The 26,833-nt window shown below is 33.0% G+C and overlaps 1 protein-coding gene across 1 annotated transcript; it reads left to right on the top strand.

Moving 5' to 3' along the window:
- The first annotated feature begins 5,718 nt into the window (after positions 1 to 5,718).
- Positions 5,719 to 23,653, top strand: LOC129221234 (pancreatic triacylglycerol lipase-like). Its single transcript, XM_054855690.1, has 7 exons — positions 5,719 to 5,803; positions 7,660 to 7,949; positions 15,053 to 15,199; positions 15,371 to 15,491; positions 16,903 to 17,019; positions 19,214 to 19,333; positions 23,366 to 23,653. The coding sequence occupies exons 1-7, from the start codon at positions 5,725 to 5,727 to the stop codon at positions 23,641 to 23,643; spliced, it is 1,152 nt and encodes a 383-aa protein (XP_054711665.1). The 5' UTR covers positions 5,719 to 5,724; the 3' UTR covers positions 23,644 to 23,653.
- The last annotated feature ends 3,180 nt before the right edge of the window (positions 23,654 to 26,833 follow it).

The following is a 26,833-nucleotide window of genomic DNA, read 5'->3' as shown; positions in this document are numbered from 1 at the left end:
TTATAGTTTTAGTATTGTGCGAGCAAAGTAGCCTTGGCGAGATTTCGCGTTTTTAGTTAAACCATTGGGAAGATTTCGATAATTGGGAATCTGGCGATCTTTCTTCATTGGCGTCAATTTGTGGCTCCAGCGCCTGCGCGAGAGATATTTTTCTTTGCAAATCTAAACAAAGAGATCGGAAACCTCTATTCCCATAGGGTTACTATAAATCTGTAGGGTTATCAAAATCAAATTATTTACGTCAAAAATGAAACGTCTGCGCCAGATTCCCAATTATCGAAATATCCCCAAACCATTTTTAATTTTTATCAAGAGTGGAATAAAATGATAGTAAGATTACAGAATTCGATAAGTAAAAAGAAATAATGGTCAATCAACTGAAAAGAAAACTACCACCATATATAAACTGTGAGTACACATTTTATTTATTTTGTTCTGAGTGAATTTGAATAAATATCAGTTTTTCATTTCGATGAAAAAAAAAACGAACTTAACAACATTGACTGGACACTTTTCCTTAACCAAATTCCACATAAATGATTTAAATAACCTTTGTTACTACAGTATCCTACTGAAATAGACAGTATGCAAATAAATTTTCTTGAAAATATTAATCGCAGAACAGATTGAAAAATCCAGAAAGAACGTTAAGAATTTGAACAATAAAAAATAAAAGTTCGCCAAAAATCTGTTTATAAGGTTATGGTTTTAAAATTATGGGAAAGAATAATGTATCTTGACAAGATTTCGCATATCAGGTAAATCATTTCCATGACGAATGAATTAAATGCATGATTTCTTTGGATATCCAATCATATAGTCATAGAAATAAATTATCTAGTGTTAAACGTTACTCTTGACAGTCTGCCACGTATGTGCACTATGTGACAAAAATGTCAACAAATGCCGGAAATGTCACGAAACTGAACTTAATATGTTCTAATTAATTAATGCGTTCTGCATTAATTACTTACTTTCGTAATACTTTTTGATTTGTCATCCATTTCTATATGGGTCAGAATAACCAAATGACTTTAAAAAAATCTTTTCAAAAGACTGAAGAACAAAAAAAAATCATTCATACAAACAAAAAATTCTGTCATTTACTGAGCTTAGAAGCAATTTTTACGCTACGGTATGCGTTTATTTTACCTTTTTCATCCACCATTAGACAGTGGCTGCAGCGACTCCTATAGTTCGTTTTAGAATATTTCCGATACAATCACGAGAAATACGCAGACGACAATCTATTATGATTTATCTTTCTTATTGTTGCAATTATAAAGCTATTTTTATTTACACAAAAAAAAGTCCCCTCATGAAGCATCTATTCCAAATTTCATCCAGAACGTAGCATTACTTCTTGAGGTATGGCACTCACAATGGGGAAAAAAGATCGTTTGATTTCGGCACCCCCCTTTCAGCTATTGACGCCAAAATAGAATTATTTCTTTTACATTTTAGGGCTACTTGTCGATACATTTTTGTTTGATTTCATTCATTATTTCTTGAGATACAGCAGTCACAATCGACGACAAAAAACGTTCTATAACTCAACCCCCGTTTGAGCTATTGACAGTAAATTTAAATCAGCACCTGTACCTGTTAAGGGCAACATATGGATCAAATTTTGTTTGATTCCGCCAGTTACTTCTTGGGTAATAGCAGGCCCGAATAACTCAAAAACGTCCCATTGCTCCACCCCTTGGAGGAATTTGCACCAAAAATCAATGGACACATATGTGTACCAAATTTCGTTCGATTTCACGCGGTAGTTTTTGCTGTAGAGCGGTCACAAAAGGCTAGTCACTCACATACGTGACAACGTGACACAGACACACACGTTTTCCAAAAATGGTCGAAATTGACTCAATTACACCTCAAAACGTTCAAATCCGTCAAAATTCGAAATTTGAACATTTGTACGAATCCAATACTTTCTTCTATATATTATATGGATATAGAAGAAAGTAAAAATCATAATTATATACAAAAACTTACATATAGGTTTCTAACGAAAAATGTACTTTAAAATTCATTAATGCAGTGTAACATTCATGCTCAAAGCAATGTAAATCTAAATGCGTGATGAAAATGGCCAAGAGTCGCACTTAACCCGCCACGTGAGGAAAGTGCGACGCTTAAAAGAAGTGCCTTAAAAGAGATCTTAAAGCTTTTGCTTGTGGTTGAATTGCCAGAATATATGCTTGAAAACCTTAAAAAAGGACCAGAAAATTGACCTTAAAATTTTGGTAAACGCACAAGATATTTTAACAGAGCACCATCCTTCAGAAACTAAATTTTGAAAATTACCCGAACTCACCTGATAGAAAACTAATTCAATATTACACGTTTTATTGCACTTTTAAAACCGTCCAGCAGCACAATCCGTTAGCGAAAATGTTGCTATGGTCCCTGAGGTGTTACGTATAAGTATAGCAGTTTTTCAGATCATGTTTCCCCCCTGAGACTTCTAGGGGTATGTCAGGTTTTACCTTCTTATCCAAATATGTTGGCACAAGATGGTTGGTCTTTTGACTAAAATGCATGTTGAAAAGAAACTCTTTAATTACACTGTGTGGCAAAAAAAAAAAACCTTCAAAATGCTTCTGACATTTCGTCGGCTGATTCTTATGTAAAATGATCCCCTGAATCCGAATATGACCTCCGTTTTCCCCCTATACGTACCATTTTTTTTTCAATCCCCCCCCCCCCAAGTTTTTTTTAATTTTCCTTAGTTTTAGAGCAATTCTTATTATTATAATTATTTTGGAGGGAAAAGGAGCTTTGTATTAACTGCTAACATAGTTTTGGTCGGCAACAGAGGTTCAAAGTTCAAGATCATGGACACCGATTGCAAAAAGGGGGACTTGGGGGGTATACCCTTCCCTCCCCTTCCTCCAAATATTAGAAAATTTACAAAAAACGATCTATGTATTCTGCTTTTTTAAAAAAGATGTTTGTAAAAAGATTTCGGTGCAGAATGAGAGTATAAGACTCGCTTCTATGACTCCTATGTCCAAAAAAAGTTTCGCGATATAGAAAAAATATTTGAAAAAATATCATGTGAATGTCGCACGTTGCATACGAGTTGAATCGCAGGTCTTCATTCAAAAAGACATTCTTCTGGCTGATTCTTATATAAAATGATCCCTTGTTTCCAAATACGAGTATCTATCCCCCCATTACGCCCCCCCCCCTTTTTAGAGCTTCCCCCCGTCCTTTGATTCAGAGCCATTTTTTTATTTGGAGGGGGAAAAAGCATTACAATAACCGTAAACAGTATTCTGAATGACTAGAGATGTGCAAAGCTGAAAATCTTGTGCATATGTAGCAAAAAAGAAAACATGGGCGACCCCCTCCCCCCTCCCAACACACTGTGCAGCAAAAAAACTCTGAAATGCTTCTGAGGCTATTCCGACTGATTCTTCGGCATTCTTCTGCTCCGTTTTCTTCCTACACGTACCGATTTTTGTAGAAAAGCACCCCCCCCCCTCCCCTTTTTTTATTTGAGGGATGGGACAAGTTTTATTTTTTGCTACATATGCACAAGTTTTTGAGCTTTGCACATCTCTAGTCATTCAGAAAAATGTTTACAATTATTGTAATGCTCTTTTCCTCTTCCAAATTTAAAAAAAAGGCTCTGAATCAGAGGAGGGGGGAGGTTCTAAAAGGGAGGGCGTGATGGGGAAAAAGGTGGTCGTATTTGGAAACAAGGGGTCATTTTACTTCAGAATCAGTCCGAAGAATGTCTTTTTGAATAAAGACCTGCGATCTAACTCGTACGCAACGTAAACATTTACAAAACAGTTTTTTTTTTTTTTTTTTTTTTTTTTAATTGCGAAAATTTCTTTGGACATGGGAGTCATAGAAGCGAGTGTTAAACTTTCATTGTGCACCAAAATGTTTTTCAGTGCAGAAACAAAAGTTCAGTTTCTAAAACATCGTTTTTAAAAAAGCAGAATAAAAAGATCGTTTTTCGTGATTTTTCTAATATTTTGGAGGGGGTAACCCCCCTCTTCAAGTCCCCCCTTTTGCTATCGGTGTCCATGATCTTGAACTTTGAACCTCTCTTGCCCGCCAAAACTATATTAGCAGTTAATATAAAGCTCCTTTCACCTCCAAAAAAAAAAAAATAATAATTGCTCTCAAACTACGGAAAATTGAAAAAACTTGGGGGGCATTTTAAAAAAATGGTACGTATAGGGGGGAAAACGGAGGTCATATTCGGATTCTGGAGAGTCATTTTACATAAGAATCAGTCGACGAAATGTCAGAATGTTATTCATTTTTACTGAAGTTTTTTCCCTTCAGAGTACAAATGTGGAGTATACTTATTATTTATGCTTCAGCTAATAACTAGATTGAAAGGAAATAACAAAAGTAACCCTGCTTTGGAGAGATGTTACATCCAAAGTTGACTCTTAGTTACATCTTAAAAAAAAGTTCAGCAAAAAAAAAAGGATTTGGCTAGCAGCACTATTTTCTCTGTGGCACAGATGGTTACAAAACAACGGACTGCACCGTCACCTTCTAAAGAGGCAGTGATTGTGCGGCAATGAGCTATAAATGGGATTTGTGGTAACGAAATTTTTCTTTTGTTTGCAAATCACGTTAGTTTGCTCATTTATTTCATGTATGAAAAATAAATATGTTTCTTCGTGGCAGGAATGAATTGATGCCAAAGCGCCGTTCCTGTATTACTCCTTTTCTGGAAAGTTAAATTTCCCTTTCACATAAATCTGGTCACGACGCGACGCAGGATTCAACTATTTCACTTTGCCATTCCGATACTGAACAATTTGTGAATTCATCCCTGGTTTAGAAACGTGCATATTGTTATTAGAAGAGCAGCAATTTAACAGTGATCTTAAATGCTTTACTTTTCGTTTCCATGTTATTATTCGAATATTGCTTTGACAATTATGGCAAAAAGACAAAAAGGAGGTGTAACTTTTCTGATTCTCTACGTAATTTATTTGGCATAGACTTGCTTTTACCATTATCTACGTAAATTATATTGAAATTAAAAGTAAAATGTACTTCGATGTTTGTACATTCAATTATCTCTACATCTTCAATATTTTGAAAACATAATAAGCCCATAAATGGCAAGCGAGATACATGAAGTTTGTGCATGACGCATATTATTGACGTGGGTTGGTTAATTGCATTATCTGCAAAAAAAAAAAAGAGTTTTAGAGAAAGAACCGTTTTCAATTTTCCGCAAACAACAATAAAATTTTGAAATTTAAAGGTAAAAAATGCTTTATTTTCAGCGTAAATTAAATGAGCATATTTGTGAAAAAAAACTGAAGTAAAATAGGTGACAAAACTGTAAAAAAAACAATGCAGTCCATTAAGGATCCCTCATCAATAACAATAACAGAACAACCCAACGAAGAAAAATAACGTAACAAGTGAAAAAAAAACTGAAACAAGTGATATTAGGATCGATAGAAATTCAAATCTTAACTTGACTAACGTTTTTCGTATTTGTTTCTAAAATTGTTTTCAACTACACTAAAAATAAATGTCTAAGTTTTTCGTTCTATTGTCATTCAAATATCTTCATAAGTAGTCGTGCACCATATGATATCTCAGAACTGTCCGATAAAATTATCTCTTTATTCCTTTTCATGTACCGATAAAAATCAAGACATATAAAAAGGTTGGAAGATTTTCAGAAATTCTTCGCAATCATCTGTTTGATTAATTTCAGAAATGAATTATTTTGCAGCACTTTCCTTGTTACTTGTAATTTTAGAAAGAGGGGAAACAGCGGAGCCAGAAAACTCAGATGGTAAGTTTATTTTATTTTATTTATTTGTTAATTTATTTTTATTATTTATTCATTTCCTTTTTTTTTCTTCCTTTTTTTCCCAACATTCGTTATTCTTTAAATTTTTAAGTACATAATAACTATTTAAGTAAAACATTTTTAACAATAAGAAATCAAACCAATGTTTTATGCTTCGTGCTTTTTTTTCTTAAAATATGTCGTTTTTACTCGTTCTAATAATATTTGATAACCATACATGATGCACTATTTGATTTAAATAACAAAAGGACACATTTCTGACAGCAAGAAATATGCTCTGGTGCAGGGGTCTCCAACCCGCGAAACACATCCGGGTCATGAACGATTTTGTTCAGCCCGTGAGAAGCTTACAAACTGAGGAAAAAAAATTGAACCGGATAATACAGAAAAATCTCATTACAACGAAACATCCGTTTTAACGAAATAAATATTCAGTCCCTTTTAATTGCTTTTTGTTCAATTACCATTACAATAGTATTCCCGTTACAACGAACAAAATTTGAGCTCCCTCGAACCTCATTGTAAAGGAATGTTTCCTTTTAAGCATTTTTTAAGAAAACAAAGCCTAAAAAATTTTAAAAAACACCACTAAATTTAATAAGAAAGAAATTCGTCGAAAATCCCGGTCAGCTTAGTCGGAAACTAAGGGGGAGGCGGCGACGCTGACGCAAAAAAAAGGAAGAAAGAAAGAAAAAAGGGAAGGGGACTCCGAATAAGAGAAAACGTCAAGATTAAGAAAAAATTTACTCTTTTGGTATTTACTGTTGTAGCACATAAACTAGAGTTAATTGTTTTCTAGTAAGCAGTTTTGATTCCCCCCGCCCTTTTTTTCCCTTCCTTTCTCCCTTGTCTTTTTCCCAATTTTTTCATCTTTCCCCCTTTGTTCATCTTTCCCCCTTTGTTCATCTTTCCTCCCTTTTCCTTTATTTTTTCCCTTCATTTATTTCTTTTTTGGGGGTGCGGGAAGGGCCCGGCGACATAACTGACAAATCGCCCGCCTTGGCTCTCTGCGATCCTTTTTGTGGGTGCTTTGGTACCCTGCTCTGGTGGACGCCAAGAAGTCGAGATATGAAAACTCTTCAGCACAGGGACACATTTCTCTCCTCAGTGTGATTGGTCACTCATTTCAGGATAAGAAGTAAAAAGATCCCCTCACCTTAGTGACGCTTTATCGGGCCTGGAATACGGAGAACATCTGAAAACAATATTAATCCTTTTAATGTGCTCACAGTTATCCAAAGTAGCAAAGTAGTACTCGAATAAGAAACTGAAAATTGGGAATCAGATGTTCTGGATGAGATTTTAGAAGAAAGCATTTTTATGGAAATTGGATTATTCGACGTTTTTTTTTTTTTTTTTTTTTTTTTTTTTAGGGAACAGCCAGACATATTGACGTAACCACATTTCTCAATTTTTCTTTCTATTATTTTTTTTAACTTCTAAAATTTATTAGGATTTTTTTGTTCAAATTTACGCCCCGCGGTTCCCTTTCAAAAATTTTCGTTTTGCGGTAGAGGAATTTGCGTCAGCCGTAAAATTCGTTGCTCGTGAAAAATCCACTTTATAGCCATTTCCCGCAAGTAGAATCGCATTGTAGCTCGAGTCCACTGCATTAATTTCATTAGTTTTAAATTGATTTTTGAAATGTGTGTTTTGCCTTTTTTTCCGTGCATCTTTCAGCTTTATTAAAAAAACAGTTGAAGGTTCGCTTTATTTAGGCAATCAAGTTTAATGACGATTTACTACCAAACTCCCGTTTTACATTTCACTATTTGCTGCTAAAAATTTCATAAGTATTTAAACAAAAATTTAAGTACTACCTCTACTTCCATTTTCAGTTATAAGCTTCATTACAAGAGAAAAATGCTTCTCTGAGTTGGGCTGTTTCAGTGCCAAAGCTCCTTTCTTCGACATCGTCGAAAGACCCCTCAGCCTCCTGCCAGATGATAGAGAATCTATCAACACTAAATTCCTGCTCTTCACACTAGAAAATCCATATGTACCGCACATATTCAACAACATGGACTCATCTCTGAATAATCTGCCAGAAACGGCATTCAATCCTAAGTCGAAGACAAAGTTCGTAGTTCCAGGATTCATCAGTAGCGTCGCCCCTAAATGGAAACAGGTACGAACAAAGACTGTAACCATTTTCAAGTACGTAGAAGGTGTGGTGAAGACTTAAATAATATGCTAGTTTATAGAGTGACTGAATGCAGGCATAAATCATTTACTGATATTTAGAGCCTCTGCAAACACTAAATATTTACTAGTGTGTACAGTGTACAGTGCTTTGTGCTCAATGTGATATAATGCAATAAAAGAGTTTAGTTGAATAATAAATATTACCCGCTGAAGAAAGCGGTAATAATACGCTAAATAATTCATGGATATCACGGTAATTAATGTGTGCTTTCATTTCAAATACATGAAAGGAGCCTGCTTCTGATGGATAAAATTTTGAAATTGAATTGCTCGGTAGCCTTGTGATACTTTTAACTTCACGGTAAATAATAAAATAAATTATTCACAGATATCACGGTAATTAATGTGTACTTTAATTTCAAATATATGTCAGAAGCTTGCTTTTAATGGATAAAATTTTGAAATCGAATTGCTCGGTAGCCATGAGCTACTTTTAGTCTGTATTCACAAATCCGTTTTCTATACATTACGGACGAATATTTTTGTCATATGAGGGGTGAAATTAATTTCAAAATTGGGACAGAAATTCAAATCATAAATATTCCAATCGAAAGTTTTTTTCAACTAGTATGTTTTGACTTTGCTAAAGTACTCAAACCATAGAACAAACTTAGGTGCGGAATTTTTTTTTTCTTTGAAATTGAACAAAATAGTTATTCTTGTTTATGTATGAAATTTTTCATCGATTTTAGCTGCAGGCTAGAAAAAAATTAAATTCATAACCTTAATCTGCGTCGTGTTATTCAACATACAGTACATTAGTGTGAAGATGTTACCTTTTCCTAATAAAAAATATCACACGATATTATTTCTCGTACAAAACTTCCTTTCCGAGCACTGAGCGTTTTCTTTGCAATTTCAAAACACGTGTACGCATATCTCATTTAAAAATCCTGGCCTTATTATCTCCGTTTTTCAAGTATATTCAATTCAAGAGCCTACACGATGATAAATATTTATCACTTTCTATTTACAAATAAAAGTTTGTCATGCTTTAGCATAAACACCAAATTTACCGATTTCAAGCAAATTTTCTGAAAGTTAGCACTGACTTCTTTCTTTTCAATAAAGTCAACAAGCGTTGAAGCAAAAACCAGTGGTCATGATTTTACAACAAATGTTTTTTTAATCAAAGTATTGTGTAAAACTGAAAAGAGAGAACAGCTTGTGCTTCTTAAAATACCACTATCAGTTATGATTGTTTTTTTTTTTTTTTTTTTTTGTCAATCAGTTATCGTTTCTTAATATTTTCCCCAAAAAAGGTATAAATTCCTTCTGACTCATAAATGTTTAAATAATTTATAAGCTTCAAGAACCATAAGATCAACTGTAAATTGAGTTAGCATTAGTAACGTGAAAGCTATTCCCACCACAATCGCATTACCAATTAGCTAGTTAAGAGAACAGAAGACAGCTTACAGAACAGAAGACAGAACAGTTAACAGAAAATTAATTTTTCTGCAATGGCTGAAAAATGACAGTATTCGAACTGAAAGTGCAACAATATGTAAATTACCTAGGTGGCGTAGTCGTATTTCTACGTATATAAGCATGAACTCTAGAGTTGGAAAGGTGCTCAATTGATTTAATGGTTTGTTGGTCAAATTTGACGCAGGGTCAAAATGTATAAGTTTGATTTATTTATCAGCTCAGTGAGCATATTCTTATTTTTGAATGTAACATAAACCAATAAATGGTTTTTTAACTTAATGTCTCTTGCTTTGCTACTCTGTTATCTACCAATGGTTATGGGCCATTACAACGCAATAATAGTTATCTTCGAGCAGAGACAAAAGTAGTAGATTGGTTAGAATAAAAATATCTACTTGGAACTGTTGTTGCCGTTTTGTCAAAAAAGGAAAATGGCTGACTTCGCTGGAGACACGGAAGACATCCGGATAAAGGTTGAGAAATTCAACGGATGTGAATACAGACGTTGGGCATCTAAAATGAGGGCGGCGCTTATGGGAGTTGGAAGCTGGCAAATTGTTACAGGAGATTCAGTGAAACCTGATGGAAAGGATCCGAAGGAAATAGCCAAGTTTCAGCGACTAGACGAGAAAGCGTATTCTCTGATCTACAGTTGTTTGGAAGAAAGATACCAAGAACTTATTGATGACACAGAAAGCTCACACGAAGCGTGGAAAGTTCTGAAGGACAATTTCGACATGCAGTCCCGAGCAAGATTGGTGAGAAATTTAGACGAATTTTTTCGTATTAAGTTTAATTCCGAAAATGAAAATATTGGAATGTTTATTAGGAGGGTTAAACAATCTGCTACTCGTTGCAATGAAAGTAATCATAAAATAGATGATTTATACATATGCTTTCAATTAATAAGAGACTTGCCTGATGAATTTAATGGAATTGTTCAGAAATTGTATACTGTAGATGATAAAGATTTTACGGTTGAAAAAATCTCCGTAGCTTTTCTGCTAGAAAATAGTAGGTTAAATTTAATCGATTATGACAAGGGTAAAAATGAAAATTCTGTTTTTGTAACAAAATATGAGAACCGTAAAAATAGCGCACAAAAGTTAACTTTTGAGAAAAAAAATTTAAAACGAGATAATGTTTTAAAAATAGACCCATGTCATGAATGTGGTCTTTATGGACATTTAAAGCGTAATTGTTTTAAATTTAAATCTAAAAACAAATTGAACAAAAGTCTGAAACCGAATTTTAAAGGTTGCATTACTGAATCTAACGTAAATCTGAGTGTAATATCAAATGATAACAAATGTTCAGATTCTGATTGTAATGTAGGATTTGTAAAAGACTTGAAAACAGGTTTTGTCCTGGATTCTGGAGCCACAAATCACTTCGTAAACGATAAAACTCATTTAAATGACTTTCGTGAAATTAAAGAACAAAATATGTCTGTTACAACTAGAAATTCTCATGCGCCGATTAAAGGCGTTGGTACGTTAAAATTTCATGTGAAATGTGATGGGGAATTTGTAGAAGTTAATTTGAGAGACGTGTTATATGCTCCAGATCTGAGACGAAATTTATTTTCAGGACTTATGCTAGATAAGTATGGTTATAAAACTGTTTGTGGAAATGGTAAAGCTACCGTTTATTCTGCGGATCGAAGCAAGTGGTTTGAATTTAAATTAGGGGATCAATTCTATGAAATTGAACCAATTTGGCAAGAAAATAGTCTGAGAAACCCTACAGCAAACGTAACTGCTAGTGAGAAAATTGAACTTTGGCACAGACGTTTTGCACACTGTAAATTATCATAAACTGAACCAGATCTCAAAGAGTGGGGCCGTGAGGGATTTACCAGAGATACCAATTTATAAGAGTATCTGTGATGTATGTCAGGAAGCAAAATCTAAACGTTCATCTTTTAAAAAATCAAACACAGTGAAGGCTCAAAAGGTGTTAGAAAGAGTTCACACTGATGTATGGGGAAAGTCGCCTGTTAAAACAGAAAATGGGTATGTGTACTATCTTTCGATAATTGATAAATATTCAGGTCGTGTGTGGATCTATCCTTTAAAAGCAAAATCAGAGGTGTTTTCTAAGTTTAAGTTATTTATTTCATTAGCGGAAAAACAATCTGACTGTAAATTAAAATGCGTTCGTAGTGATAACGGACTTGAATTCTGCCATATTGAATTTGGGAAATTTCTTGAAGAAAGAGGGATTAGACATGAAAGAACTGTTATCATGACGCCAGAAATGAATCCATTTGCCGAAAGCTTTAATGGTTACGCAATGGATGCCGTTCGGGCAATGTTAATCGAATCTCAGTTACCAAAGAAATTTTGGCTTGAAGCGCTTTTTCATTACGTTCATGTAAGAAATCGAATTCCTGTAGGAAAAAGAGTCAAAAGTCCTATTGAATTATGGTATGGAAATGTACCTTCAGTCAAACATTTTAGAGTATTTGGTAGTTTGGCTTACGCTCACATTCCTAAGCAAAAAAGGGATAAATTATCACCTAAGGGAAAACCGGGTGTTATGGTTGGTTATGCCGTAAACACAAGGGGGTATCGAATTTATTTTCCTTCTAATGGTAAAGTTATCGAGACAATTCATGTTAACTTTGATGAGACCAAAATAGCAATGGACGCGATACTAGGCATAAAAAACTCTGTACCTTTAAAGAATGTTACTAATGTAAAAATAAAACTTAACGATTATGAATCGGATTGTTCAAGTGATAGTGAGAGTGAAAGAATTGAATTAAAACCTTCACACTCAAAATTAAAGTCGGAAGATTTGTCTAGTCAGGAACAAACTTCTGAAGAATCGGAAAGTGAGAGTACAGGGGAGTCAGAAAATCGAAAAAGATCGAAATTGAAAAATCCAGTAAAGGGAAAATGGATCCGTTTCGAACAGCCTAGAAAAGATCATTCGCGAATAGATGTGTTTTACAAACTTGAAAATGATAATCATAAGTTCAATTGTATCAAAAATGTGAGGAAATTTTGTAAAACAAATAACATATTATTTGATAAAGATTTTTTTAATTTTAAACCAACTGGAAATTTAGACGAAGTAGAGGTCAATTTAGTTTTTATTCCTAAAAATGTAATTGAAGTGAGAAACTGTCTAGAATCTGCAGATTGGGAACGTTCAATGCAGGATGAACTTGAAATTATGGAAAAACGTAAAGTTTACGACTTAGTACCATCACCAGATAAAAATGTAAAAATAATTGGTTGTAGGTGGGTGTACACTAAAAAGTTTAATTGTAAAGGTGAAACAAAGTCTTTTAAAAGTAGGTTGGTCGCACTTGGGTACTCACAGGGGTCTGAAACGTACGAAGAAGTATTTTCCCCAGTACTGGACATATCCCTTATACGTTTATTTTTCACAATATTTGTAGTAATTTTGAAATGGAGAGATGTCCAGCTAGATGTCAAAAGTGCGTACTTATATGCGGACTTAAAGCATGAAATTTATATGAAACAGCTCCCAGGCTTTGTAAATTCAAAACGACCAGATTGGGTTTGCAAACTTAATAAAGCTATTTATGGGTTACATCAATCTGGAAGGGCATGGTTTCAAACATTTGATGCAGTTATACTTTCTTTTGAATTTGTTAAATTAAATTGGTGTAATTGTGTTTACATGCTGAAGAGTTAAAAAATATTGTTACTTGTTTATGTAGACGATATAATTATATTTGGTGAATGCAAATCAAATATTATCAATGTTGTAAATGTATTGAAACAAAAATTTGATTTAAATTACTTAGGTAAAACTTCTAAATTGTTAGGAATTGAATTCGAGCGCAATGATAAGTTAATCTTACATCAGAGAAGTTATATTAAAATTTTAAAGGAACGATTTAGTTGGATTAATAGAAGTTTTGTAAGTTTACCTATCGTAAAAGAATTTTTGTCGAAGGATCATCAGAATTTGGATGAACAAGTTGCATTAAATTTGCCTTATCGTAATTTGTTAGGGTGTTTGGCTTTTTTAGCGACTCGCACAAGGCCGGACATGTATGCTGTGAATGTACTTTCTCAATATCAACAGAATCCTTTGATGGATCATTGGAAAAGTTTAGTTAAGTTATTTAATTATGTCGTAGACACAGAATCGTTAGGATTAGATTTGTCTAGAGCTAGAAAATTTCGTTTAAGTTGTTATTCTGACGCAGCACATGCACAATGTTTAAATGATAGAAAATCAATCAGTGGTAACATTATATTTTTGGGTAATGTACCAGTGAATTGGCGAACTGCTAAACAAAAATGTGTGGCTACTAGCTCGATGGAGTCGGAATACATTGCTCTAGTAGAAACAGCTAAAGAAATATTGTGGTTTACGAGAATTTGCAGGGAACTTTCGAATTTGAACATTCAATTTGATGAATCGCTTTTATTTTGTGATAATACTGCTGCGATTGATTTTGCAAACTCTCCAATAGAAAACAAACGAACTCGTCATATTGACATTAAGTATCATTTCTTTAGAGATTTATTAAAGGAAAAATATTTTCAGTTGAAATTTGTATCAACAGATAAAAATTGTGCAGATTATTTTACGAAGCCGTTTACAAATCAAAGGCGTAAAAAATTCTTGACCATGTTGTATGGTGAACAGTTGTAATTTGTGTTATGTTCTGTTATTTATTTTTTTAGTTTTAAGTCCGATGGGGCCGAATGACAGTATTCGAACTGAAAGTGCAACAATATGTAAATTACCTAGGTGGCGTAGTCGTATTTCTACGTATATAAGCATGAACTCTAGAGTTGGAAAGGTGCTCAATTGATTTAATGGTTTGTTGGTCAAATTTGACGCAGGGTCAAAATGTTTAAGTTTGATTTATTTATCAGCTCAGTGAGCATATTCTTATTTTTGAATGTAACATAAACCAATAAATGGTTTTTTAACTTATGTCTCTTGCTTTGCTACTCTGTTATCTACCAAAAAATTCATACAGGCATCGCACAAATTATGAACTGGCAATATACGTCATATACAGGCATTTTACAAATGATGTGCAAACAATGCATATTATATAGAAGACTCGTACAAAGGATGTACAGTACAGACCATGCAAGTCATTTACAGGAATCGTACGAAGCAATGTATGTCGCACACGTGCATAGTACAAGTGATGAACAGATATTATTCCTCACAAATGTAATGTCGTCATAATGGCGATAAAGGCGTTAGTTGACAAATTTCATGACTGCATGGTACCTTTCTCATCCGACAGCCGGTTTCGGACTTACGCCCAATGGTAGAGGCAGTCTATATTTGTTTCAAATCTGTGCTGGGAATAGCTAGTTTAAAGCATAATTCGCAAAAATAACGTGGAAGTGAAGTGAAGAAATGCTCACCTGCATCTCCCGTGCATTTTCATTGGAATGAAGTGATTTTGTAGTCATTCTTCACCTGCTATGATTCAACTGCTCAATAGCAGAATTGGAGCAAATGAGGAAGCATTAAGCAGCGCTCTATTTCTAAAACCATTTTTGCTAATTTTTCTCATTTATCTTTGTTTATCACTAAGTGTTTTCAGATTGCATGAAATTTTCCTCTGTCTGTTTTTAGGCCCTGGTAAACGCATTACTAAAGTCCGAAAACTCCAACGTATTTTTAATAGACTGGAGTGGAGGTGATGGTCCCCTCTACGAGCAAGCCGTTGCCAACACTCGTATAGTGGGAGCGGAAATTGCTTTGTTCATCAAACACTTACAGGTAAATATAAATATTAGTCTCTGTGCTGATATTTAAAGTGTCACAAAAATTGTTTAGATCTGATAATATATATTTCAATGAGCGACGGTTCAATTTTTGGAAGTTATATGTATCATCCTTTCTCAAGAGGTTTTGGACACTTTATTGATTTATTTTTCTCATTTATGGCAGAGTCGAACTGGCATGTCACCAGAATCGGTTCACATTATCGGTCACAGCTTAGGTTCCCACATTGCAGGCTATGCTGGAAAAAACTTAACTCAATCTGGTTTAAACCTGGGAAGAATTTCGGGTAAGTATATTTGACAGATTTTTTTGTTCATGAAACTATTTTTTATTTATGAATTAAACCAAACACCAATTAACTGAGCAAAATAGATTTTATAACGCTATTTTATTCATAGTGGGTAATGTGTGTCTTGCCTTACGGAATTAAGTGGGGATATTACGATAATTGGGAGTCTGGCGATCTTTCTTCATTGGCGTCAATTTTTGGCTCCAGCGCCTGCGCGAGAGGTATTTTTCTTTGCAAATCAAAACAAAGAGATCGGAAATATCTAATCACATAGGGTTACTATAAATCAGCAGGGTTACCAAAATAAAATTATTTACGCCAAAAATAAGACGACCGCGCCAGATTCCCAATTATCGAAGTATCCCCAATTAAGTTAATCAATGGGTGCGCTTCACGCTCCCACGATGCAGATTCGGGTTAGATTCCGGGGTTGAGCGCAGTCCACTCAACCTGTCATCTCTTCCGTGGGTCGATAAAATGAATACCAAGTGTTTGAGAACTAAACAGCGTTTGGTTGATCACCTAACTGAACATCCGCCTTGCACTGAAGAGCCTCATTAACTGAGACGGACACCCTTGGCCCCCAAGGGTTCATAGACGTATCCAGAGGGAGGCAAAGGTATGTAGATGCCCCTTCCTCTTTCCAAAATGAAAAATATTTAAAATAAAACCAAAAAAAAAACTTTAAATTGGCGGTTGCTTCAATTTTTTAATGAGTTCGGCTGTAAATTTATCACTGAGTTTGTAAGTGTATACATCTTCTTTGGGAGCCCATTGAAAAGGGAAAGTTATTGGTGTTTAGTTGGTTAATACTGCTATCATTATAGAATTACATTGCTTCCAAAATCTTGGAGGGAGGGGGAGGAGCAGTAGACCAGGGGGGTGGAAACTCTCAATTTGACAAATGGAACTTCCAATTTCGCCGAATGATGATAATTTTGCCGAAGAAGGAAAATTTCAGCAAGTCACAGTGACGTTCCGTGACTTCCCATAGGGGCTGCTCTACTCCTGCCTCCCTTCCATGTTGAGCTGGATACGCCGTTGCATGGGTTGTTGCGCCACTGAGTTTAGTATATTAGTTTTACTACTTTGGAAGGAGTTTTTCAGGGGGAGATTTTCAGAGAATGCCCATAAAAACTGAATTCCTGTTTACTACGAAGCACGTTAAAATAGCTATATGATGATTTCAAAGCTAAAATGGATAAAGTCCAACGACTTGACCCATTATAGCTCTGAACTCACGTAATAAGAGTCCAAAGTGCTTTGTGTTTAACAAGATGTTCAGAGCTAAGATAAATCAATTTGTTAATCCTCTTTAGATGAGAACATCTCATTTGTAGTTATGTAGTAATGTAGCTTACGTTATATAAAACAACATGTATTTAATTGCAGATACTTTCTTTTTCAGCAATGGATCCAGCTGGTCCTTATTTCACAGGTGTTGATCCAGTTGTCAGGTTGGACAGAAAAGATGCTTTATTAGTGGATGCTATTCATACAAACGCAGCTCAGACTAGATTTCAAGGTAGCCACTGTATGTGTATTACTTAAGTAGTTATAATGGGAGTAGCTAGTAAAACTAATTAAGTAAGAAAAACTTACAAGAGGCTCATAACATAAAAGTTATTTCGTGCATAATTTAAATATACGTAGTTGAAATACGGAATAAATTACATCTAAATGATGAATGTCCGAAGTTATTCTACTAAGTAAAGAAAAATAATTAAATAGTTTTAAAGATATGTCAACTACGCCGCGTAATTACTATGTGCAGTAATACACAGTATTATCTCAAATTTCGCCCTCAAAAATTGAAAATTTTCTACATAAAATACTTATTTTTACGCCTAAACCAAGAACATTTTCACTCAGATATTTGTTTTCATTACTTGTCTGTTTGTAAAGTAGTATATACAATAAGCGCCGGGTAAATGAATTAAAGCTTAATCGAATCAGCCACTTTAATGAATCAAATCTCCAAAAAGGGGAAAAAAATCCAGCATTAATATTGAAAAAACTTATATATATATATATATATATATATATATATATATATATATATATATATATATAATATAATAAGTAGGATATTTGAATCAAACGCGCCGCTTAAATGAATCAACCTACATAATTGAACATTTTTCACCAACTAGTTGTGCCTCATTGAAGTCTTTTTCTTATCTTTGTCTTTATTTCGTAAAATCACTCTCTTTTTTTTTAAATTAATATTTACTAATAGTGAAGGAAGGGAATGGCAGAGTAATGCCCAATTGCAGTGATTGTTTTCTCGGAAATAGTCAAACAAAAACAGTGACGGAGAGAGAAGATGCTTACAACGCTTTTGTGCGTTAGGCTTTATTACATGTAACGTTAACATTAGTGCGATGAGGTTCGAATGATGAGGACTAGAGATTTTTTCAAGACATTACAATGTGGGTGATTGAGTTAAGTACTGCCCCTTCTAAGTAATGTACTATAGATATTTTTCCAAAACACAAAAAAGTTGATATTTGAATTTTTTATTTGCTTTTTCCTACTGTTTTGCGCTAATTTTTTTTATATGAGCAGACAATAGATATTTTGGACTAACAATATCGCTTCTAACGATATTTCATCTTATTTGACAGAAACTAAACTGAATTTTCTTAAATTATGTGTAGGATTCTATATTTTTTTAAAAATATTTACTTACTTTTGCTTTATTGAATCAACCGGCGGACACTGTGTTAAAAAGGGAACTAAATCATACAAAATTAGTGCGGCAGCTAATGAATCGGAATTTTTTTCATCCCACATGTGACTGTAGCGATTTTCTAATGCGATAACTGATCTTTGTGTTTTTGAGAAAACTGAAAGAACTTAATGCTACAAAAATACCATTAGTAATATCTCAATGTTTAGTTGAATTATGCATATAACTTAAATCAGAAAAAAGCATTGATGAATAACTATAAAAAAAAAACTCTTGAAAAGAGAAAACAAAATATTAGTTCTTTTAGCATTATATTTTAAATAAGGTTGTTTCCATCAGTCAAAATTACTACTTTTAGTCATTGCAATTGATAGAATCAGCAAAATAATAATAATAATAATAATAATAACATGGAACCAGAAAAATCTTTATTTTCCCAACAGTAGCTTTTTACTTAATTTTTTTAAATGTCCGATTTTGGAAATAAGCCGTGGTCTTAATGACGTCACGAGTGAGCTGTGCACTAAGGGCATCAGTGAATGACATTTCATCACTTGTGACGTCATGTGTAGAAGCGTGAAAAATAAATTTCAACCTGTGCATAGATTAAAATTATTATTAAAAAATATAAAACTTTCACAAATTATTTAAAAAATTGTTAAATCCTATATTTTTAAGCATGCTCTTTCAGAGAAAAAAAACTTTTAAAATTTCAGAAACAACCCCATTCTATCTAACTTGCCAGCGAAAAGTTATTACCAACTTTTCAACAAAAAAAATATTTCAGATATACTACCAGCTCAAACGGCTCTTAAAAAGTCCAAAAAATGAAATTATTATTCATTGACATGAGTGTTTATTACTTGTTTGTTCTTGAAATAAATATTCCTGTTTAAAAGCAGAGAAAAACGCTACTCCTTAAAGTGGTATATCAAATCGTTTAATAATCTGCATGTTAATATTTCTCCCTCTACACATTTGATGAAAAAAAAAAACGCTGGTGTATTGAATAAAATTTGTTTCACAGGATTTGGCATTACTGAAAGTATAGCGCATTTTGACTTTTATCCAAATGGAGGTCATCTTCAGATTGGATGCAAAGATATGGGACATGCCATTGTTTCTATGCTCACTCATCCACACTTTGGTAAGAACCTTTCATTGTACTTCAGAAGTAACGGAAAGATGCTTTGAAACACAAAGTTGCACTTTAAGTAGAAATTGTACAATGATCACACTCTAGTAGAATGTTAAAAGAGCAAAAGATAACAGCAGAGGAGAAGTTGTAAATACATGAGCAATTTATTTCGTATTCGTCTTCAAGTTACTTTTATTTTAAAAAAGTTTTTTTGAACTGTATTAATGTTTACTAGGTGACAAGATTTTAAAAAAATACTTATCATCAATTATTTCAACTTAAAAACGAAGATTTACAAAAAGCGGTACGGAAAAAATGAAGTGCGTATGTCTCTAGCACTTCTTGAGAAAAAAAAAATGATTTTCGTGGTGATGCAGAAAAATAAATTTTGACTAAAAGTGGACGAAAAATGACCAAGTTTTTGAAATAGCCTGGTTATCTGGAGTACGTACACAACCGGTTTTTCGTGCGGAGTTTTTTCGGCTTTAAAGAAAGTAGCTGAATATTCTGTATTCTACTGGATTATCGATTACCGAGTTTTTGAGACTCTATACTGTATCACTAATTCTAACAATCAGAAAATTTTGAGTTAGTAAAAATTTGAAACCTTATTTTCATAGACTTCTTAAGTTCCATGTAAACACGGCTTTATGCAGTGGCAGGTTGTTTGAAATACATTTCATTGAATTATAGCGAATAGAATATGCAACTTTCTCGACAGAGTGTAGCTCACAAAAATTATTACTCAGAAGATAGACTCATATTTTAAATATAAATGAAAGTAAATCTGAACACGTTTCATTAAGCTGTTTGGTAATCTAATGAGCAATAGAAAATAGTTGAGGAAAGGAAATACAAAGCAATTTGATCATAGTTCTATGATCAAATTGCAGATGTAAATTTAAATAAAATATAATCTCTTTCATGCATCTATTAGAAAAAAGCTGATGTGTGCATCACATGACTTCCTTATACACCAACTTAATGTTATTTCCCTATTATTGCAATTTTAATGTGATTCAATAGTTAACTCTCTTGTTTTCATCAACAGTGGAAAAACTGAAACCAGATTTAAAAAGAAAAAAAAATCGCCAAATTTGTTGCCGACAAAACTTGGCGACCAAAAGACTGGCGATATATCGCCAAGTGTCCGCCAAATTATAACACCACTTGAGTTTGCATCGAAATTAACAATGATTCCCCCCCCCCCCGCAAAAAGTGCGAAAGACCCCTTTAGAAACACTCAAATTCAACCAAAAGAGGAGATGCACAACTAGACCCCACTAGGAGTCTTCGTACCAAATTTCAACTTTCTAGGACATACCGTTCTTGAGTTTTGCGACATACATACGTACATGCGCACATACGCACATACAGACGACACGAGAAAATTCGTTGTCATTAACTCGGGAATCGTCATTATGGATATTTCGCGTGTCTATACGTTCTTAGGCACTTATCCACGTGTGGTCGAATCGAAAAAAAAACTCAATATTCATTCGGGGGTGAGTAAAATGGAAATTAAGGTCGATTTTTGAGTGAAACTTTTTTCGCGAATACAATACTTCCTTTTCTGCAAAAGGAAAGCAAAAAGGGATTGATAAGGTCTTAAGGATGCCGTAACATGTTTTTTAAATATTTAAGTTCATTTTATTAATGCACGTATTTTGAAATTTGATGTGTGCACCTTGAAATGAATTGGAATGTGAGACATAGTGAAAAATCTGGGTAAAGTGAAATTGTAAATTATTTACTTTGTTTTTAGTGCCACCTATCTGATAATGTTTTAACTTTATAGTAACACAAGTAGTCTATTCCAGTCAGGAAAAATTTACATGCAAAGGTCAAATCATATGATAACACAAGCAGTTTTGAAAAATTGATACTATATTTTAATATTTTGTTTTAAGTCAAAAATTATTTTAGTTTTTAAAAAACGATAAAAGTCTTGTTATTAATCTTTTAAATAATGCTCTGGATTTTCGGTTCAGTATTTGTTTATTCAATATTAAGTTTATTTGTATTTTAAATATTTTGTACACTTTATCAAGTGTGTACGGGGTAAAGTGAAACAGTTCATTTCCTTTCCTTAAGCAATTATTCTATTGTTCACTTGCATACGTTTTTAACCGACTTCAAAAAGGAGGCGGTTATCAGTTCATACCGTATGTATGTTTTTTTTTTTTGTTTGTCCACTCATAGCGTCTCACCTAGTGAACCGATTTTGATGATTCTTTTTTTAATGGATAGAGGATGGCTCAACTTAGGTCCCATTACTTTGTTTGACCATATTTGTTCTTTAGAAAAAAAGTTATGGGCAAAAAACAGTAAATTTCCCTATTAAATGATTAAAATGATATTGTAGCGAAGTTCACACGTTTCATCCGTGGATAACGGTGGCTCAGTGGTAGAATTCTCGTCTCCCACACGAGTAACACGGGTTCAAATCCCGACTAGGACAAAGTGAATTTTACTAAAATTTCGTTTCTACTGTTTCCCGAATTTTCTCGAATGTTCTATTAACTTCTGTATCTTTTCAAGTCTGGAAAGTTCCAGCACTTTTTCAAGTTGTATATAAGGAGATGTAACGTTCATTCGTGGTTCTGAATAAAGATCTCGAGTTGAGACTAACAAGTATTCGCTTCATTTGGCTTTCACATTGCCTTCGCTATCTTCATCTACGCAACAATATGAAACTCATTGTTATAAAAGTTTGGTGCCATGTAACTGTAACATTAATAGTAATTGTAATGATAATTTTGAATAAAGGCTTTTCTAAAGTAATACAGTGATATAGAGCCGCACTTCTTACTAGGTAACTTCTTACTTTTACTGAAATATCTACATTTACACTAAAAAGTATGAAATAAAAAAATTTTGAAAAAAAAAATAGAACCGACTTCAAAATTGCTCTAAAAAGTGAAAAATAATTTTATTCTTTAAACACCATCGATAATACTTTTAAACATAATTTTTGAAGTTGGCGCAAAAACAAAAAGTAAAATCCATTGTAACCATGCTTCGTTCATATTTTTATCAAAAAATCATCCAAACTTAGGAACGAAACATTTATATCGTTACTCAAATATGCTGTCATCAATGCGTAATGCATGTGGTAGTGAAGAAACTGGACGTGGTTAAATTTATACTTGTAGTTGAGTTATTATGGCTGTGAATGATTTTATCGATCGTTTTTGCGCCAACTTCAAAAATTATGTTTAAAAGTATTATCGATGGTGTTTAAAGAATAAAATTATTTTTCACTTTTTAGAGCAATTTTGAAGTCGGTTCTATTTTTTTTTTCAAAATTTTTTTTGTTAATCAATTCATTTGCATTATTTCATTTAATAATTCACTTGATTTTTCATCATCCACTTATTTTCTTATTCATTCAGTATTTTATTCATCCATTTATTTTTTCTCATATTATGATTGATAAAATTGTTTATTTATTCGTTATTGCTTCAGTATCTTTTTATTTATTCATTCATTCTTTTTTTTTTTTTTTTTTTTTTTTTTTTTTTTTTTTTTTTTATCACAAATACTTTTTATAGTCGAATCGAAAAAAATCATTAGTAAAATATAAATAGAAAATCAAAGTTAAAATTTTCCACCTTTTTTTGAAGGTGCAAATTTACTCCCAAAATTTAAGACTAATGCATCAGTGCAAGTTTTATCATAACATACATTGTTATTTCTTTATGTATTGTGAGTTTCAAAACAAATTTCCAATTTACATGAAAGCCTTAGCCCTGGCTATAGGGTGGTAACTTACTGAAAATTTTCTAATTTGTTCATTTTCTAAAAGCTTCACTTTGCCAGATTTTCTAACAAATACTTTTCACATTAACTGCAAATGATGTTGATTTCGCCAGTTTAAGTTGCAGAATGCAATTTCTATAATTTTTTATATGTCTATGGATTTTAATACTAAAATAAAATATTGATTTCACTTTCAGCTAATAAATTTTGCCATGCTTATTTAAGTATACTAATAAACAGAAAGTCCGCATTGTAAGAAAATGTATTTCTCTCTTTCAGATCTTGATGGCCTTTCTGATATTATGTGTAATCACCAGAGATCTATTGCTCTATTCATTTCGAGCATTCTGAGCGTAGATTGCGAGCTTATGGGAGTCGTCTGCGACAGCTGGGAAGATTTCACTGCTGTAAAATGTGGTGACTGCTCAGTCGGTAGCTCAAGGACTTGCGTTGCAATGGGAATGCATGCAGATGCATACGCAAGCTACGTTCTCAAAGATCGATCTATCAATTTGTATCTAAATACGACCGCATCAGCACCATTTTGTTTGCATTAAAAATTATTTTTAGCGATTTTTTTTTTCACATGGAGTCTGTTGTAACAGATATACAGAAAGTATTTGGTTAAAGACTTACATTCCAGTGATTCCGGGCTCCTTAAAATTTTCTCGATTACTATCTAGAATGAAAGAACTGACTTCGAAATGTTATATCGTAAACGGATTAATTGTTACAGAAATCGGAAGGATATGAAACTAGGAGATTTTCTCTGACCTATTTCCATTCCTAATATGCCATAAATAACAAAAAAATTAAAAATTAATTTGAATTTTGACATCTGGAATTCAAATTATGTTTTTCACAATCACGAGTGTGTGTGTGTGTATGTAGGCGTGTGTGTTTGTGTCTGTTTGCAGGCATGAGTGTGTGTATGTGTATTTGTGTGTGTATAGGTGTGTACATGTAGCAGCGTGTGTATATGTGTGTGTATATAGGAGTATGTGTGTGTAGGTGTGCATATGTGTGTTTAGGTATGTGTATATGTGTGTGTGTGTATGCGTGTGTGTGTTGGATATGGACGCAACCAGGAGAAGGTTTTCACTAGAGGAGCAGCATCGTGAGGCGGCCGGCTGACGGTGGTGCTGCAGAGGGAGACGATGGGGAAATAAAATCATGGGAACATCAAAACCGTCAAATGAGAACAATAAGCAATCGTGATTGCTCAATAATTTCCTTTACCAACTATTAGTTGTAATTTTTATTCATTCATTTAAAGACTGAAATTTTTTGATTGCTTCTTATTGCTCTTTGTGTTTTTGAAAGAATCCCTTAACAAGCATGAAAACAAAGAATAAGATAGCGTACTGAAATATAGTGCATTACACAAATGCAGAAATTTTCAAAATAAAAAAAGAAAATTTTGCTTTAAAATAAATTACTTTAATAACTAAAAAGACCAAATACATTGATAAAAAATTTAATCTTTAAATAATATTGATAAGTTTATTATAACCAGTTATAGAGTCATGGCTCGATAAATCTATAACAAGCTCATTCTTCAAAAAATGTAACTTTTCCGTCACACAGCTTTTACAGTAAAAACTTTAAGGGACAATTCATTCATATGATTCTATTTTTCAAACATATATCTATTTAAACCTGCCAACAATTTTTTAATAATAATTTTTATTTTAATATGTTTTTGGTTCACAACATGTGAATTCTCACCTTCATGGCATGTCACACACCTGGCGGGACTGTTTATGTTGCTTAATAACTTGTTTAGTTAAAAGTATATATTTATTTATTATTCCTTTCCCAAGTGTCTCAATCACTGATTGCTTAAGTATATTTCTTTTTTTTTTAATAATTTTCATTACAAAAAGATAGATTTTGTTTTAAAAACCAAATGTGGTTATTGGGGATTTTCACCTCCGTGAACTTGAATTTCAGGGATGTAAATTGATGTAAAAAGGTGCACATGTTTTCGTATGCTTAACATGTGCAGATTGTAGCAACGAAGAAAAAGAAAATTTCTCTAAAAAATGTATTTAGGACTATATTAATGGAAAATTCCTACCTCCGTGACAGACCTTATTAATGTAATATTTTCTGAGGTGAGAATAAATGATGAAGGAGAAATACATAAATTTTAGGCTGTCAATCAAAATCATAAATTACCACTATATTCTCAAATTTACTAATTTGGAAACCTATTAATTCTATACTATTTTTAACACAAGTTTGAATTAAAAGGATAACTAAAATTTAAGCCGTGCTCTGATTAAGAAAGCTTAAGATTATATATTCACAGAAATAAATAGCTCATTGTTTGCACAATTAACAAAATTACTGCTTTGATATTAAATTAGCCTCTGTTTTCAAACACTTTACGGGGTTTTTTTTCCAATTTCCGTGAACAAGGTATTTTTTTATTTATTCATTTATTTTATTTTATTTTATTTATTTATTTATTTATTTATTTTTGACTAAAATAATTGGAAATTAGCTGCGCCATTGTTTATGGTTACTTCTAGTACGTAACACTTTCATGCAAGAATAATATAAAAAGAAAACAAAAGGTTTTGAAATTGAAAAATATTTTCGTTTAAAAGTTACACATTCTGGAGAATGACCCAACAGTGAAATACCGTTACAACGAACTTCAAGGGAGCGTAAATTTTGTTCATTGTAAGGGGAAATTCGTTGCAATAGAATACAAACCCTGGAAATTAGAATTGGTACTGAAAAAAATGCAGATGAAACAGATATTTCGCTGCATTGATTTGCGTTGTAACGGGATTTCACTGAATTCAGTTACAGATAAAAACCATATCTGTGGTTTTTATCTCCACAAAAGCCTAAAATTTACTCCATTAACCAGAAGCAAAATATACACTTCATTAAATTCCTATCAATTAAATTTTCTCGATTTATACAACTTTGATGAGGAGAAACCTCGATTAAAAAGCTGCACAAGAATTGAAATGTATGAACCATTAAATGAATTTTCAAAGGAAAGTTAGCATTTCTTCCTCAAAATTAGATTTTTCTAATATCCACTGTCATTGCACCTGTTAAAAAACTAACTATACGCGTAGTAATACTGGAAATATACTTATGTTGTTGTTGTTTGCTGTTATTTACACAGAAAGTGTTTTGCTCCTACTATTCCTGGTACAGACCTCACTCTTATGTCCCTGGTGGCAAAATATTGCTCAATAGTTCTCTGAAATTAGATGAGGAAGCTATAAAATATGGTTTTCCTTAGTTCCGTTTCTGTATTTATTTTCTATTTATTTTTACTTTGCACATACGTTTTTATTTGGGGGAGAACACTGAATTGAAAAACTTTTATAATACCCACAAAATGTGTAGAAAGTTTAACCATAGATTTTGTTTTCGTAAGTAGTTCCTGATTTGACATTGACAGATGAACAAACATGCATCGCTTTATTTTCTTTTTTAATTTTCATTTTTTAACAAGTCAATTTGTGTCTCTTGAAGCTTAACTGACATTTTATTTTGCAAAATGCAAAATAAAAATGTTAAGACCTAAAAGAAAATTCTTTAAGTTTCTCTGCTACAAATCACGACAGTAAAAATTATGATAACTAGTATTCTTGATCCAAAATCCAACGAGCAAATCGTTATTATACAAAAAAAAAAGCTTCCATTTCCATAGTGTACTGTGTGTTGTCTTATTTGGAGCCCCCCCTCCTTGTGAGGTACTGGCACCCTGTTTCC

This window comes from Uloborus diversus, chromosome 4, assembly GCF_026930045.1.
Source record: "Uloborus diversus isolate 005 chromosome 4, Udiv.v.3.1, whole genome shotgun sequence".
NCBI classification, from domain to species: Eukaryota; Metazoa; Arthropoda; class Arachnida; order Araneae; family Uloboridae; genus Uloborus; species Uloborus diversus.
The sequence above is the reverse complement of the archived record's forward strand: the minus strand, read 5'-3'. Positions and strand labels throughout refer to the sequence as shown.